The sequence below is a fragment of the Gorilla gorilla genome, chromosome 17, assembly GCF_029281585.2.
Source record: "Gorilla gorilla gorilla isolate KB3781 chromosome 17, NHGRI_mGorGor1-v2.1_pri, whole genome shotgun sequence".
NCBI classification, from domain to species: domain Eukaryota; kingdom Metazoa; phylum Chordata; class Mammalia; order Primates; family Hominidae; genus Gorilla; species Gorilla gorilla.
Genome location: NC_073241.2, coordinates 87,811,009 through 87,828,041, shown reverse-complemented (window position 1 = coordinate 87,828,041; position 17,033 = coordinate 87,811,009). Strand labels below are relative to the sequence as shown.

Genomic DNA, 17,033 nt, shown 5'->3' with positions numbered 1-17,033 from the left:
GTCTCTGGGACATAGGGCTGGCCCTAGTGTCTGGTACCTGCACTGGGGTGATTAGGGCAGGTGGACAGTGGCCCCAGTATGAGAGACCACAGAGGAGGTATTAGGGGTGTGGCTCTGGATTGGTTGGTTTGCATATATATGAAAGGCTCTCTGGAAGGTGATCATTTACTCTCTCTAGGAATATGGCAGCCCTGAGAGGAGTAAAGTCTCTCCAGGGCCAGTAAGGCACAAGATGTCAAAGCATCAGAAACACAGAAAATAAAGTGGTGGGATGAATCCAGCTTCCTTTCCCAAGGCTGAGAACAACTTATCCATGGGAGCTTTCTGCTTACTTCAGACCATCAGTGTCAGCCAGGATCCAACAAATATGCTAATTTTCAGCTTCAATAAAGGACAGAGAGAAGTAGAGGAATCTGAAAAAGTAGGAAGGGGATCGCTCTTTCTTTTAACCTCCAGGTCAGTAAGTCTGATTCATGAAGTTCTCGCTGACTGCACAAAGCTTCCAGTTGGGTTTTAGAACCAGAATGCGGTTTGGACCTTTTCCCTGGGATGGCTCAGTGATGATGAAGTTTTATGTTGGGACTGTCTCCAGGCTTCTCCCCTGTGCTCACCAGAGACCTGGCTGGCATACACTTCAGGGAATTGGGCGTGTTCTTGGGCTTGTGAAGACAGCACATTAGGAGGGATTATCATATAGTGGGGAGGAAGGAATGAGGGATTTAGAGCGAGACCCAGTTCATACCCTGATGCTGCTGCTTCCATTTCTCCTGATAGTAGCCTCGCTTCTTGGCATCGTAGGAATTTGCCTAGCCTACCTGATGAGGGGGATGAACGTCTATTGCAGTTTCCCCATGATGGTACCATTTTATGCCTGATGTCCTCACATCCCATACGCTTTAGCACTGATCCTGAACAAGTGTACCCATTTAGAAGATAAATTATATGGTGCCCTATTTATGGAGGCTTCTGGACCCCAGAAGGATTTTCCAAACGGAGCCTTCCTTTCCAGGCTCCATGTGTTCTGCAGAACCTTGCAGATGCAAGCATCAGCCAGCCCTAGTTTGAATCCTGGCTTCTCATCATACCAGCTGTGTGACTGTGGGCATGTGACTAAGTTCTTAAAGTCAGTGATGTACAGCATGGGGACACTCCGGCTTGCCCTGAGTATTCCCCCAGTTAATCTACACCTAGCCCCTGAAACTGGAAGTGAGCTAGATAAATATTAGTTTCCCTTCGCTCCTCATGTCTTAGCCTGACACCAGAGTAGGCAAATTTCGTGCTGTTATTTAGAACAACTCTCTACCAAAACAAAGAAGAAACCTGCCCAAGAAGTTTCAAAAATGAAGATGGTCGTGATTATTTAAGACATCTTTTAAATTCAAGTCAACAGCTTCCAGGAACCCGGACCCACTGGGAGCTTCAAATGGTACATTTTTTTTCCTCCTGATTTAAAAAGAAATCCAATCCTTTGGTTTTGTTCTCAGCTTTAATGTGACTTATCTGGCCCGGGACAGCTGCCCAAGACCCATTAGAAGCACTGACGGCTGGAGCCCAGTGCAGAATGCTGTCTATAAAGTATTACTTACTCATTGCCTTCCCACCCAAGGAAAGGCCAGGGAGCAGGAGCTGGGAGAGGAGGAGATTCTGAAGTGTTTGAGAGCTTTGGCAGGGATATTAGATCTTCTTGTCTTTTGTTTTTTAAAAACTTTTCTTTAAACTTTACCTTTTAAGCCACAGTTTTTTTTCCAAAAGAAATATATCTTATAATCACAGTTTGAAAAACTGATGAAAAGGGAAAACTTCTCCAAACAGAGCATAAGAGGTGGTTGAGAGACCTCTTTAGAGGCTCCTGGGAACCCCTCTGGAGTGGAAACCAGTGATCAAGCCCGACCTCCTCACTTCACAGGTGAGGAGGCATGGGGCATGGGGCATGGGGCATGGGGCAGCCTGCTTGCTGGCAGGAGTCAAGAAGTCTTTCCTGCTTGAAGTCAGCACCCCAAAGTGAACGGCAGATCCTCAATGCTGGGAGGCGAGGCACAATTGAAAAAGTTCTCCGGTGAATGTCAAAGCTGCATAAGGGAGCTAACTCATGAGAACAGACTTGGAAAGGGCTCAAGTTCAAGGGCACTCTGCAGACAGGAAAGTCCAGATGGGAGGCAAATGAGCTGGGGAAGAAAGGAAGGCGAGCATCACAGACTGCAGACAGCAGGAGAGAAGATGGAGGAATAAGGGTTGATCGAGCAAGTTCTCTTGATTCTTAGCAAGCAACTGTGAGTGAGCTTAGTTCATTCATGATGCAAAGGGAGAGTCGCCAAGTTCTATGGGGGTGCTGGTACCTGGCAGGGTTCAGCTGGGGGAACAGCACCATCATAAGAAGGAGTGCTCCGTGTGTCATTTAAAAAAAAAAAATTCCCATATGTCTCAATCAGGACCATGTATTTGGCTGCTGACACCCCAGTCATGCAACCTGTTTTGCTGTCTTGTTCAATGAAGTCAAAGACTATGATCCTATTTCAGGAGTAATTACTCTAATCTCATAAAATATAATAGACAATTGTCATGACTTACTCATTTTAATTCAACTTTACTTCATTGTATGTTCCTTATAACAGGAGTATGTCATACTTCTCTTGGGAGCCAGAGATATAAATATGTCTGGAAACACATTCCCTGTACCTCAGCCACCTCAATCTTTTGGCAAATGTTGAGTACAAAAATTTCAGGTTACAAAGTATGGCAAGTAAGATTGTTTTGACATCCAGTAATCCATTTTCTAGATAGACCCAAGATACTAACCCGTTGAACAAATTTCTGATTGGAAATTACACAAGGAAAAAAGGCCTAATTTTATAACTGGAGATTTGGAAACGTAATCTAACCAACTCCAGACCGATCTAAAGCCATGCGTGCAGTGGAGCCGAACTGCAAACTCATGCTTCTCTCCAGCCAGTCGGGGAGTTCCCGGGGGGAGGCGACGAGATTGCAATTCAACCACCAGAGGGCACCAGAACCAATACTTTGCCCTTTGTAGTCTCCCCTAAAAAGCCAATTTCCTGTTGCCAGATTGAAATAAAGAAAAGTACCATTAGCAGATTTCTTCCCTGGCAGTAAGCATTAGACCAAAATAAGATTAATATGGACAGCCGTAAAGCACACCCCTCGCAGTGGCTGCCAGCCAGCCTTGCATCTTTCTACCCTCGGAGGAAGGAACGACGAGGCTTAAGGATGTGCGGCTTGTGTCAAGCATCCCTGACATGGAAGCCAAATTCCCGAGACCCTGGACAGAAGCCTGGATGATTCATTCATGTAGCAGGAGGACAGTTGCCTTGAGAAAGCAGGCTCCATTGGGGTCTGCATGCCTAGCTCTGGTCCTGGCCATGAACAGGAGAAAAGATCAAAATAGACTCCCACAGTTGGCCAAGCTGAGTTCCAAAAGAAAGGCTCTGCCCTCAATGCCCACAAGCAGATGGAGGGGATGGCAGCCACCTGGGATGCTTTGCCCAGTCACAAGGCCGAGCCACCACCGTACCTGGAGAGGAAGGGCCAAAACAAACTTAGAGGTGGGAAGAAACAATCTAATCCGAAGAAACACGCCCCGAGAACAGGCTTATGTGCATGAGTGGTGACTCCAGGCAGACTATTTAAAGCAATGCATGAGTCTGCCAGGAGAGGAAACAAAGGGACATTGGAACAGAATTCCTGATGCCTTTGAAGTGTCTCATAGCAGGGCCATGTCACTATAGAACACCAAACATTTCAGCTGAGTCCCCAATGCCAGGCATCAGCGAACCAATCTCACAGGCCTGTCAGCTTGAGAAAGGCAATTTTATGCCCCAGATAGCTCCTGTCCCCGCCTGCCACATGGTCACCTGTCCTGGAAGGCCACCTGCATCCCATCTTCATCCGGTCAGGCCATTCTGTAGTAGGGCTGGCTGGCCCGCTGGCTGATTTATGTGGCCAGTCTTTGCCATTAAGGAAGTTTGGAGGCTGAAGGGAAGTCTGAAGGGAACAGTGGTGATTTTCGCAGTTTTTGGCAAGGCAGACCCTACTATAGCAGTGCTCTCAGTGTATGGGGGAGTCTCCCAGGCCCAACAGAGCCAGCCAGGACGTGCCCCCTCCATGGAGGGACTAGCACAGCAGTCTCCTGGCCTCTACCCAGAAGTCTTACAAAGGACAGTTCTGTTGAAGTGTCTGGTATTGGGATCCATGGGTTCCTCCCACTCCTGACCCTATTCCCTAGTTGTCCCCCTGCCCAGTCCATTCCCCAGGACCTGAGGACTCAGGGACAGGTGCTGCATCGCTTGTCACCCAGCTTCAGAGATGAGTCTAAACAGAGAGAACTTCTAGAGAAGTCTGGTAGATTCGAGATCACCCCTGCAGGACAGACTGGTGGCCAGTAGGAGACAGAGGCACGAGGCAGGTACAGGGATGGCCGAGAGGGTTGGGGTGACGGAGCCTGAGCGGACAGGATGGGGTGAAGACCAGAATAGACAAGAAAAAGGTTATCACTGCCTTCAGGAAGGTCTAAGCCAATGTAGTGTCACCAGGTGGGAGCCTCATGACAGATCAGAGGGAATGTGCTGCCAAGATGCCAGCAACTGAACAAGTTTGTCGACTAAAGACAAGGAAAAGTCTAGAAGGTAGCCAGAAAAGGAGGTGTGGGGAATGTGTGCGTGTGTGTGTGTGTGCGCGTATATGTGTCTGTGTGCGTGTCTGTGTGCGTGTCTTTGTGTGTCTCTGTGTCTGTGTATGTGTGTGCGTGTGTCTGTGTGTATATCTGTGTCTGTGTCTTTGTGTGTCTGCCTCTGTGTGTTGTGTTGTGTGTGTGTGTGTGTCTAAAGAGACCTTGCCTGTTTGAAGGCAGAGGGCAAGGAGCCTGTGGGAAAACAATGAGGGACTAACGGCGGAGTGATGTTCCAGAGTGGTGAGCACCCCTCGTGAGGATTCAGAGTTTGTCAATACGGAAGGCCCTGCAGCCCTCGCTGTGCAACTTGGAGCACACTGGAAATGTGGCTTTGCCTCTACCCACACTCACCACCACCCAGGGCGTCAGCCCAGCTGCTCCTCTGAATGGTGAATTCTCAAAAAGCCTGTACCTAGTGGGAATGCTGACGCGCTTCTCCCTCACCTCAATTACCTGCCCTGTGGCCCTGCAGAGGCTCCTGTAACCGCCCCACAAGTTCTCCTTGCCTGTATGCCTAGACAGGACATGGCCGATTTATCAAGATGGGAATTGCAACAGAGAAAGAGTTTAATTCACATAGAGCCAGCTGTATGGAAGACTGAAGTTTTATTACTACTCAAATCAGTCTCCCTGAAAATTTGGGGATTGGGGGTCGGGAAGTGGGGGTAGTGCTGATTGGTCAGGTCGGAGACGAAATCGTAGGGAGTCAAAGCTGTCCTCTTGTGCTGAGTCAGTTCCTGGGTGGGGGCCACAAGACTAAATGAGCCAGTTTATTGATCTGGGAGGCGCCAGTTGATCCATCGAGGACAGGGTCTGAAAAACATCTCAAGCACCAGGCTTAGGTTTTACAATTGCGATGTCATCCCTAGGAGAAACTGGGGAGGTTTAGAACCTTGTAGCCTCCAGCTGCATGACTCCTAAACCATAATTTCTAATCTTTTGGCTAATTTGTTAGTCCTGCAAAGGCAGTCTAGTTCCCAGGCAAGAAGGGAGTTTGTTTTGGGAAAGGGCTGTTACCGTCTTTGTTTCAAAGTCAAACTATAAACTAAGTTCCTCCCCAAGTTAGTTTGGCCTCTGCCCAGGAAAGAACAAGGAGAGCTTGGAGGTGAGAAGCAAGATGGAGTCGGTTCAGTCAGATCTCTTTCACTGTTACAATTTTCTCAGTTATAATTTCTGGAAAGGTGGTTTCACTCCCATTTGCAGATAAAACCAGCACAGCCCTTTGGGGATCAGAGCTCTGGGGCTTAGGACAGTGGGCGAATCTCAGGCTGCTTATCTAGTGGGTGTCTACCTACAACGCCCCCTCCACGGTTCTTTGTCTTCAATTCGTTTCCATTTCAGATACTAACGAATGGACTGTGTGCTTCCTGCATATTCATGGGGATGGGACTCATGTGACCTCAAAAACGCACCCATAGTAGATGAGTGCTTCTCCCCCTCCCCTGGGCTCCTCTCTGAGCTCTCTTCTTCGGGACTCCTGTCTCACAGAACCTCCTGGTTGAGGGTGCCATCAAAAGCAATGAGAGTAGGAACTGTGCAAATGTACAGGGATTCTAGAATATGTTGCCAGCAGACACAGAGACCAGACTCATTGAAGGTGGGGCACCTCTGCCCTCCTCTCACATTTTTCTGCAGAAAGAGGGAACTTTTTGTATTTTTTTTTTTTTCTCCAGCCAGGGAGGCTATGAGGGAAGATAGAGCCAGGGCTTGGTTTCTGTTGGGGTAGCTGGGACTGTGGCTTCAACTGAGGCCTGAGGGAGGGGCCATAGCACTGGGCAAAAAGGGCAGAGAGTTCCAGGAAGCAAGGGGAGGGGCTGGGCTTTGTTCAGAGGGAGATGGGGCCATCCAAGCAGTTGCTTGGCCATGACAAGATCTGACCTGCACCACCTGGACCAGGTGGAAAGCAGGGGCGAATTGCCTGGAGGCTCCCCTGACTGGCCCAGGGAGGGGCAGTGGTGGCTCAGATGGCATTTGTTCAGATAAGTTGCTGAAGGTTACCTGCCCCAAGAGAAGGTCACCTGGTAGACATCCTCAAGGGAGACAACTTCTCTAGAAAACACAGATCTGGTTACACTACCATGTCCCCACCCTCAAAAGCTCCATGAATTTTTAAAAGTGCTTTTCAAAGTAATTATGTGAAACAAGATTTCTGTTGTCAAGTAATTTTGGGAAACCCTAGGTTGAATAAGTTTAGGAAGTTTCTTTTTTTTTTTTTGAGACGGACTCTCACTCTGTCACCAAGGGTGGAGTGCAGTGGCACAATCCTGGCTCACTGCAACCTTGTTCAAGCGATTCTCCTGCCTCAGCCTCCTGAGTAGCTAAGACTACAGGCACACGGTACCACGCCCAGCTAATTTTTGTATTTTTAGTAGAGACGGGGCCAGGATGGTCTCAATATCCTGACCTCATGATCCACCAGCCTCCGCCTCCCAAACTGCTGGGATTACAACTCCCAAAGTGCTGGGATTACAGACATAAGCCACCACGCCCAGCCAGGAGACTTCTTTAGTGTGAGACTTCATAGGGTCTTTAAAGAGCTGATGTGTATTTTGAATGTCCTAGGGACAAGGAAAGATATTATTATTATTATGATTATTTTGAGATAGGGTCTTTCTCTGTTGTCCAGGCTGGAGTGTAGAGTCCTGATCACGGCTCACTGCTGCCTCGAACTCCTGGGGCTCATGTAATCCTCCTGCCTCAGCCTCCCAAGAAACTGGAACTACAGGCATGCACCACCACACCCAGCTATTTTTAAGTTTTTTTTGTAGGGGTGGGGTCTCACTATGTTGCCAGGCTAGTCTCAAACTGCTGGGTTCAAGCAGTCCTCTCACCCTGGCCTCTCAAAGTGCTGGGATTACAGGGTGAGCTACCTACCATACCAAGCCTAGGAGAGATATCAGATAGCATTTCTCACAGCATTTACATCACAGAATTTCAAAGACTCTTGTGGGACTGTTGCTCATGAGAACGTACTTTGGAAACCAGCATGCCACAGGAGAAATGGCACAGCATGGCTTTGAAACGTTTTCACACATCCTCCGACGGCATCTCCCCTCAGAACACCTGCTCTGGCTCACAACGTGCCTCTGAACCTTACCATGTTGTTCGCTCTGCCAGATAAACCCCAAACCATCTTTCCTGTAGGAAATCTTGTAGGAATCTGCTCAGCAGTGTGAAAATGGCTCCCTCCGCGTTTCCACAGAACTTCCTCCCGCTGAGATGTGACAGCTTGCTCCAAGATGGCCGCTTTTGGGAAAGTGCTGCTCCGCTTATTAATTACTTCCTTTTAGTTCCCCTACAGTGTCTGGCACACAGCTGGTACCTGATCAATGAAGAAATCAATGCGTACACACGAAAAATGAAGGGTATGAGTGGCACTCCGGGAATCTCTTGCTGTTTCCAGGTGGAAGGCTCCCCATGTCCCTCCCTTTCCATGCAGGTGACAATCTGTTCTACCGGAGCCTAAGTCCAGCCTGGCTTTATTTTACACACACACATCACACACCAGACCATGGCTTTGTTTCAATTCTTCACCCCCATCCTGACCTCGAATTCCTTGTCCTTGTAGCCTTTCCCTATGCGTTAAAACTTCTTCAGAAAGGATCTCAAACTCAAGCTGTTCAATGTAGCTTCTGGTTGGCGTCTAATGGGTTACCAAAGTGCAGGAAAACTTTTCAGTAGGTTTGCCTTGCCTGTCTCCATTTCCTTTATTAAGCCAGCCAAGAACCTTGGTTTCTCTAACTCAGCCAGGGCTGGAAATTTCTGTGACTTTCCTCCACCCCTGCTCTCCAGGTGTGTTTGGAGCCAATACATTGTCCAGCACGGTTGTGAGCGGATCCCAGAGAGAAAGCAGTCACCCTGCTGCTATCAGTTGGTGATTTCTGTGTGAGTCTGAAAGGCTATGCCATTCATTATTAGGATGAGAGGAGAGAGGAATTGTTCTTAAGCAAGACATCAGCCTGGCACAGTTTCTAACACATAGCAAATCTTGAATAAATCTTTGTTGAGTGAGGGCAGGACTGTGGAAACAGCCTCCATAGCTCCTCCCCAGGTGGGATGTTTCAGTGTGACTTTATTAGATTGTTTGACACTAACTCACTAACTTCATAAACATAAGATATACTTGTGTTCCAGTTTAAATATAAAGGCATTTCCAAAGTCAAATAGACATGAGTGTAGATCACCACTTTTGAGTAGTTTATCTCCTTGTTGCTCAAAGGAGAGGAGGTCCCTGGACCAGTGACATCAATATCCCCCAGAGCCTGGTAGAAATGCAGAAACTTCCAACCCCACTCCAGACCTACTGAATCCAAATCAGCATTTTAACAGGGTCTCGAGGTCATTCGCAGGGACCACTCTCATCCAGGGGGAATATAGTTGAGAAAAGACTATATTGAATGCTGTTCATATTTTGTTTTTGTTTTTGTTTTGTAGAGATAGGGTCTCGTTATGTTGCCCAGGCTGGTCTTGTATTCCTGGGCTCCAGCGATCCTCCTGTTTCAGCCTCCCAAAGTGCTGGGATTACAGGCGTGAGCCAGTGTGCCTGGTCTGAATGCTGTTCAGTGGAGTACATTTAGTGTTCCAATTCCGGACACTGTGAGAGAGGATGGATAGATTCACATAAAGAGATAGGCTAAAAAATTATACTAATTAGAGGTTAAGGACAAAAAGACCCATTTAGTAAAATTCTATAGAGTTAAGATTTTTAAAAATGAAAATATTTGAAAAAGATCTCAAATACAAGATTCTTTATTCCATTATGTTAGATTCCTAGGGCTGCCATAACAAATGACCACAAACCAAGAGCCTCACAGTGATAGAAATTGATTGTCTCACAGCTCTGGGGGCTGGAAGACTGAAATCAAGGGGTTGGCAGGGTTGGCTCCTTCTGCAGGCTCTGAGGGAGGGTCTGTTCCATGCCTCTCCTCTGGCTTCCGGGTTTGCTGGCAATCCTTGGAGTTCCTTGACTGATAGACGCATCTCTTTAACTTCTGTCTCCAACATCACATGATATTCCCCCTGTGTGTCTCTGTCTTTTGTCATCTTCTTATGAGACACCAGTAACAGTGGATTGAGGGCCTCCCCTGCTCCAGTGTGACCTTATTTAAGAAATTCCATCTGTAATGACGTGATTTCCAAATAAGGTCACATTCTGAGGTTCTGCGAAGGACATGACTTTGGGGATGGGGTGGGCAAGGATGCTACTCAACCCCCTATATCTATCCAACATGAAAAGGATAGCGAGTTTCTGCAATGGTGATCCTGTTGGAGAGATGGCCAACAGCTCCAGATTCAACCCTCAAGGCAGCGGGTGGCACATGTCGCATGTAAGGTGGGTCACTAGCAGGGAAACCTGCACTTCCCATTGCTTGGGTAGAGGAGAGCTTGATGTCATTGAATTCATGTCCTTTGAATGAATCTGGGGTAATCAATCTAAGAACACAAAGGGTGTTGCCCTATTTTTCTTCTTGGGCAAGGGCAATGGCCTTGGTGATGGCTGTCAGTTTGTGAGAACAGGTCAAAGCAGCAGCCCAACATCCTGGCTGAGACAGAGACCAAATTGAGAAAGGAGGAAGATTTGTAATTTCTGTAAATGCTAGGTAGCAAAGAAAAATCTGCACCTGAGAAAGATAGGGAAAGGGAAGTTCAACACTGTCTGACAGGCCAAGTTGAGGGTCGAAAATTAGAGAAAGAGATGTTCAGAAATGTGGCGTGGAGACAAGGTAGTGCTGAGCTTGGAGCTGGGCCCCATTCATTTTGTTCTTTCAACACTTATTGAAAAGCCTCCCCTGGACAGGCGTTCTGGGCATAAAGCAGTGTCCTGAGAGAGATCATAATCTGTGCAGAGAAGATGGGGCGCATTGAAAAGCCTCCCCTGGACAGGCGTTCTGGGCATAAAGCAGTGTCCTGAGAGAGATCATAATCTGTGCAGAGAAGATGGGGCGCATACACCCCTAACTCTGAGAGGGGTGTCTAGTTCTCAAGAAGATGCAGGGAGGAGGTTGGAGAGATGTCCTCTCATGGTGCGGAGAGAGCCCACTGGAGCTGGGGCTCGAAGGTAGCTAAGGGCTGAGAAAGGGTCTCTGAGATGGTGCAGAGATGCCTTTGCTCTCTGGCCTCACCAAGCCCAGGCACAGCCATCTTAGCCTCTGCTGCCTGACTCCAGCTTTCTGCAAGGGTCTAAAGAAAGAGGTTAAGTGGAGGTGGAGAAGGAGGCAGATTCCTGAAAGACGTCTACCCAGAAGTCATGCTCCTTTGACCCAGCTCAGCTTTTTCCATTCCGGAGGTGGAGACTATTAGACAGGGGCTCTCTTTTTACTTGGCATTAACACCTGCCGGCAAGGGAGTGCTTCAGGACCAAGTGGTGATCTTTCTGGGAGGTCACAGTGTGAATTAGTTATTTTTCTCTGCAGAGACCAGATGTTGTCTGAATTTGAAAAGCCTCGAGGCAGTCCTGATGCAAATGACCGGGACTTGTTTCCAACGTGCTCAGACAGGGAAGCTGCCCCTGCCCACTCGTGACACTCCCCATTTGAGGAGCTCAGGAGTTGGTGTGAAGCAACCGGGGTCCCCCCCAGTGGCAGGTGGGATTAAACCATCCATCCTGACGGAGCAGGCCCCGCGTCCCACCAGGCAGAGAGCGCTCAGGCATACAGGAAACACTGACAAGCTGACATTTCAGCCTTTCAGGGAGCTCCTGCAGAGGAAGATAGAGATGTAAAAACGATACCATCAGCAGTAGACGATTTCCCACTCTGCCAGATTCAACTCCTTTCTTTGGTTGACCTTTTCTTCAATGAGAAAGCTTGGCTTTTAGAAACCAAGTCATTTTTCCCAAGGCCATGGACTGTGGGCTCCCAGGGGCAGAGCAGTTCCCCTGCCAGGAGGAGGAGGGGCAGCTGGATTTGTAACAATCACGGCAGGGTGGAGCTGCAGGCTGCCGCTTTAGCTTCCGAGAGGAAGGAAACCTTTCACGCCCTTAAGAGCTTAAAAAACCCAGCTTGGATTGCATAGGGAAAAAACTCTCTCCATTCTGGTAGTTTCTACCAGCCAATGAAGGAGGCCTGATTTCTTGAATCATAACAGCTACAGAATCCGCAACATGCCAGCATTACAGACTTCTTTTTGCCAGTTTGCCTTTGGCCCTGTTAAGCAACAATGGCCAGCACTCTCTCCCACCGGGCAGGGCTGGTTTCATGCGTGTGCAATTTGTGCACAGGACCTCACACTCAGAAGGGCCCTGTGTTTGGTTTAATGCTCTGTGCTTGTTGTCTTGAAATTCTTAATACTTTTTGAACAAAGAGCCTGTTTTTGTTTTGTACTGGGCCCTACATGTCACTGGTCCTGAATGCCAGGCACCCTCTGCCCCTACCCTTTACCTGGAAAATCCCTCAGCTTTGACTCTCAGCTTCAAAGTCTCTTCCACAGGAAGCCCGCATCAGTTGCATCAGTTGTAGTGTTGATAATTATAACAGCATGATCAACATGAGTTGAATCTTTACTGTGTTATGCTCTGAGCTACGTGGTTTCTATGGATTTTTCTCATTTCATCCCCTTAACAACCCTATGGGCATTATTATTATTATTATTATTATTATATTATTTTTTGAGACGAAGTCTCGCTCTCGCCAGGCTGGAGTGCAGTGGCACGATCTCGTCTCACTGTAACCTCTGCCTCCTGGATTCAAATGATTCTCCTGTCTCAGCCTCCTGAGTAGCTGGGACTACAGGCGCATGCCACCACACCCAGCTAATTTTTGTATTTTTAGAAGAGTTGGGGTTTTACCATGTTGGCCAGGATGGTTGCGATCTCTTGACCTCGTGATCCACCCGCCTCAGTGGGCATTATTATTATTCACACTTTGGAGATCAGGAAACTGACAGAAACTTAGCCCACCAATTATTGTCCAGGTTTACCAGCCAGCAATGCTTCCCCTGCATCGTATTCATCATATTTCACTGTAATGACTTGATATCTGTCTTCTTCACTGGACAACATGAGTCAATGTCTTGTGTGTTCTCTGTTGAATCCGTAGCCTCAAGCACAGTGCTTGGCTAGGTGCGCTCTAGAGAAGGGAGGGAGGAAAGTTGCTGTCCCTTCCTCCCATGTGACTATATTTTTAAAGAACACAGCACTGATACAGGTCAACACAAGAATAGACAAATGAAAACGCATTCTGAAAAACCACTAAAATAAAAGCATCCCACTCTTTTTTCAATTATCCTCTATTGAGTTTCTGCCATTTACTAAGCACTGGACTAGGTGTTGGGGTACGGTGGAGAGCAAAGAGTGACCTCTGCCATCACAGAATTTACAGAGTGGAGAGACAGAAATTAACCATCTCATCCACTCACAGATGTCAGACTATGTGTGTGACCGTGCCACAAAGAGGAGGTGCACAGTCCAGGAGAGTCTATGACAGGGGGATGTGACTTGGTTGGAAAGGTCAAATGAGCTGAAAATTTAAAGTGAGCAAAGGCCGGGCATGGTGGCTCACGTTTGTAATCCCAGCACTTTGGGAGGCCGAAGCAGGTGGATCACCTGAGGTCAGGAGTTTGAGACCAGCCTGGCCAACATGGTGAAGCCCTGTCTCTACTTAAAAAAAAAAAAAAAAAAAAAAAAAAAATTAGCCAGGTGTGGTGGTGGATGCCTGTAATCCCAGCTACTCGGGAGGCTGAGGCAGGAGAATCACTTGAACCTGGGAAACGGAGGTTGCAATGAGCTGAGATTGAGCCATTGCACTCCAGCCTGGGCAACAAGAATGAGACTCTGTCTCAATAAATAAATAAATAAAGTGAGTAGGACTTATCTAGAAAAAGGAGGAAGGAGCATCCCATGCAGGGGGAATAGCGCAGGCAGAAACTTTTGGGAGGAGGGAGCTTGGACACACTTCTAATGGCTGAAGAGGTCAATGGGTTGGGAGATGCAGCCAGACAGTGCAGGATCACAGGCAGTTTCAGGAATTTTGTCTTCGTTTTAACAGCAATGGGATTTTAAGCAGGAGATATGACTTATGTTTTGTAGAGGTTACTCTGGTGGCAGTGTGGAGAATGCATTGATGGGGAGGGGCTGAGTGAATGCAACGTGGACCTCATAGGTTTACATATGTGCTACTTCAAAGTGTTTATCCCCATGGGATTCATGTTGAAGGCAAATTCCTTTGACAAAGGAGCTCATCTGCGGTGACAAGGAGGACCCTTGGACATCTCAAGGAGATACCACTTATTGGGGAGGGTATGTGGCTGGCACTATGCTCACTGGCCTCCTCCACACTCTGTGAGGAGCTGTGACTGGATTCAGTGTGTGCATGGGATTTGGGGATTTTCTGGTGGCTGGCAGGAAGACCTGCAGGGTCACTTTCCTAGCTACTAAACAAGCTGCAATAGCCTACTACCCTTTCACATTCTGCCCAGAACCCAGGAAGCCTGCACATTCAACCAGTTTTTTGATGGATCTTGTTCATCTGCAGATAGCTGGGGAGACTTAGGGGCTGGGCAGCTGTCCATTTAAGGAGCACACTAACCTACCATAATTGGGACATGAAAACATGGCCATTTATAATTTAAGTATTTAAATGCCCCAACCAAGAGGAACAACCCCTGAAACTACTCCTGGCCAAGGAGTCAGCATGGACCCTTTTAGGGCCTACTGGAGACAAAGGCTCTGCCAGAGACAAAAATTCTTCTTCTCCTGGGGACAAAGCGGGCTGCCAGGGGAGTGAGCTCTGCTGCAGGAGAAAGACTCAGAGGGCTTCATTCTAATCTTGTCTCTTACATCAACTTGCGTTGTTTTCTTGGGGTAGTCTCATGAGCTCTTAACCTGAATTTCTTCAACTGTAAATTGAAGGGTCTAAACAAAATAATTTCTTTCAGTTCCAAAGTTCTGAAATTCTTTATTGAGAACTTCTCGGTGTGATGGAGTGGCTTTCGATCACTAAGAGATCTGTGTTTTATCAAAATAGCCCAGCACTGGTCATTGTGGCTATGAGGAACAGGGCAATAAAATGCTGGTACATTCCAACCATGAGCACCTGGGACCCCTGGATACTCCAAGGCCTTTGATCATCACTGTACGTGCCAGCGGATCTTTGCCTTTACTTATTTCCACAGTCTTTGTTTTTTACCTTCACTGATAGTTGTGTCTATCCTGTGTCCATTCTTATCTAAAACAGAAATTCATATATGTTCCATGCACCATTAGTTTTCCCTTTCAAGTTTTTCTTTTTAAACTGATGAAAGTGTCCTGTTTTTAAAAGCTATGTTTCCTTCCACCCAAACTCACAGGTACAAGGGATTTAAAGGCAACTGTTCCATGACCTTCATTGATCAGTTTAAAGCACTACACCAGTGTAACAAGTATTGCAAAATGCTGGGACTGAAATCCCTTCAAAACAACAACCAGAAACAGAAGCAGCCAAGCATTGGGAAAAGCAAAGTTCAAACAAACTCTATGACAGTAAAGAAGACAGGGCCTGAGACACCAGGCGAAAAGAAAACCTAACATCCCCGGGTAACCTAATGGCCACTGGCTAGCAGCACACAATCTCGCCAGGGAAAATCTGAGGCCACACAGGAGAGAATATACAGCCTGCAGAGAGTGCGTGGCAATCCTTACTCCAAGCCGACTGTGTGCCAAGATGCTTCTAAACCCATCACCTGCTGTCTTCACTCAAATGATTTCAGAACAGGATTTGCGACCAGGTTTATGGGGAGACTGAATCAACGATTGGTCTCAAAGACAGTCCATTCTTTATATACACGTTTAGCATTTTTACCAACCTCACGTCATGTGTATATTTGTGTATTTGCACATGGTTGTGCTGTCGAGGACCTGGTGCTGAGAAGAGTCTGTTCACAGCCAAAATTCTTCCCACCGCCATTCCTAACCTGGGATTTCTAGACACATCCTCTGTGATGTAAACAGAAATCACGAATTCACTCACTGGGTCAAGTTGTTCCACTGGTGTCTAATATGCTATTGTTGCCGGAGGTGGGTTCTGTGACGTGAAGCCATTTCCCATCATTCAACAGCCAGTTACAATTTTGTTTAATTAAATTCATATTTAAACAAAAAGTGTAAGATGTATATATCATTATAGACACTTGCTCTTTAGAGTGTGTGCCGTATTTTACATTGTTCCAGGATTTGGTAATTTCCTAATAGGTTTCCTAGAGCACAAAATATTTGCATCTGTGGTTTCCCCTCATTACAACTTAGGTTCCATTGCTTTCTACTTTGTTCCTTAAACCCAAGCTGCCTAAACCCAGGGCTGACCCATGGTGGATCACGCCAGAAGATGCAGGCCAGAAGATGCATGCTAATCCTGGCGGGGGTGCACCAATTCACAGGGATCCTGGCATCTCTAACCACTCCCAGCCCTCATTCCACTTGAGTCTCCTGACACTCAGAGCCTCCTTCCCTACCAGTTTGGGTCATGCCCAGCCGTAAAGCAGGATGGCTGCATCAGTGAAATGTGAAATTGGGCAAGAGCAAACTATACAATAGCAACTCAGGGACCACTTTATATACCCCAAAATGCTTAAGAATATCCGCTGCCCCAACTATTTGCAACAACAATATTCTTGTTTCATTAATGGGAATGTTAATGGTAATGTTGTTTCATTAATAGACTATTTTTCAGAATGGTTTTAAATTTACAAAAAATGAGCAGAAAGTGTGGAGATTTCCTATGTGTCTCCTCACCCCACTCTATGATTTTCCCATTACAAACATTTTGCATTATTGTAGTATGTTTGTTACAATTGATGAGATAATATCGATACTTTTTTTTTTTTTTTTTTTTTTTTGAGATGGAGTCTCGCTCTGTTGCCCAGGCTGGAGTGCAGTGGCGCGATCTCTGCTCACTGCAACCTCTGCCTCCCAGGTTCAAGCGATTCTCCTACCTCAGCCTCCCGAATAGCTGGGATTACAGGCACATGCCACCACACCTGGCTAATTTTTGTATTTTTAGTAGAGACGGGGTTTCACCATGTTAGCCAGGATAGTCTCGATCTCCTGACCTCAGGTGATCCACCTGCCTCGGCCTCCCAAAGTCCTGGGATAACAGATGTGAGCAACCGCGATATGTTATTAATTAAAGTTTATAGTTTATATTAGGGCTCACTCCTGGTGTTGTACATGCTGTGGGTTTGGGCAAATGTATCATGACAGGCATCTACCATTATAGTAACAAACAGAATAACTTCACTGCTCCAAAATTCCCCAGTACTTCACCGATTCATCTCTCCCTTCCCCAACCCCCAACCCCCGGCAATCACTGATCTTTTCATTATCTTCACAGTTTTGCTTTTTCCTGAATGTCATATAGCTGGAATCCTATGTGGCCTT

The 17,033-nt window shown here is 47.0% G+C and overlaps 1 protein-coding gene across 2 annotated transcripts in view; it reads left to right on the top strand.

Annotated features, from left to right (window-relative positions):
- The window catches only part of ALPK2 (alpha kinase 2), a 146,573-nt gene extending 130,815 nt beyond the window's left edge, over positions 1 to 15,758 (top strand). The window contains exons 13-14 of one of the 2 annotated variants that reach the window (XM_063699252.1): positions 14,647 to 14,754; positions 14,969 to 15,080. In XM_063699252.1, coding sequence (XP_063555322.1) covers positions 14,647 to 14,746 — 100 coding nt within the window. In that variant the 3' untranslated portion in view covers positions 14,747 to 14,754; positions 14,969 to 15,080. Of the gene's footprint in view, positions 1 to 14,646; positions 14,755 to 14,968 lie in introns of both variants that reach the window. The other variant, XM_019014169.4, reaches the window with a different exon arrangement.
- The last annotated feature ends 1,275 nt before the right edge of the window (positions 15,759 to 17,033 follow it).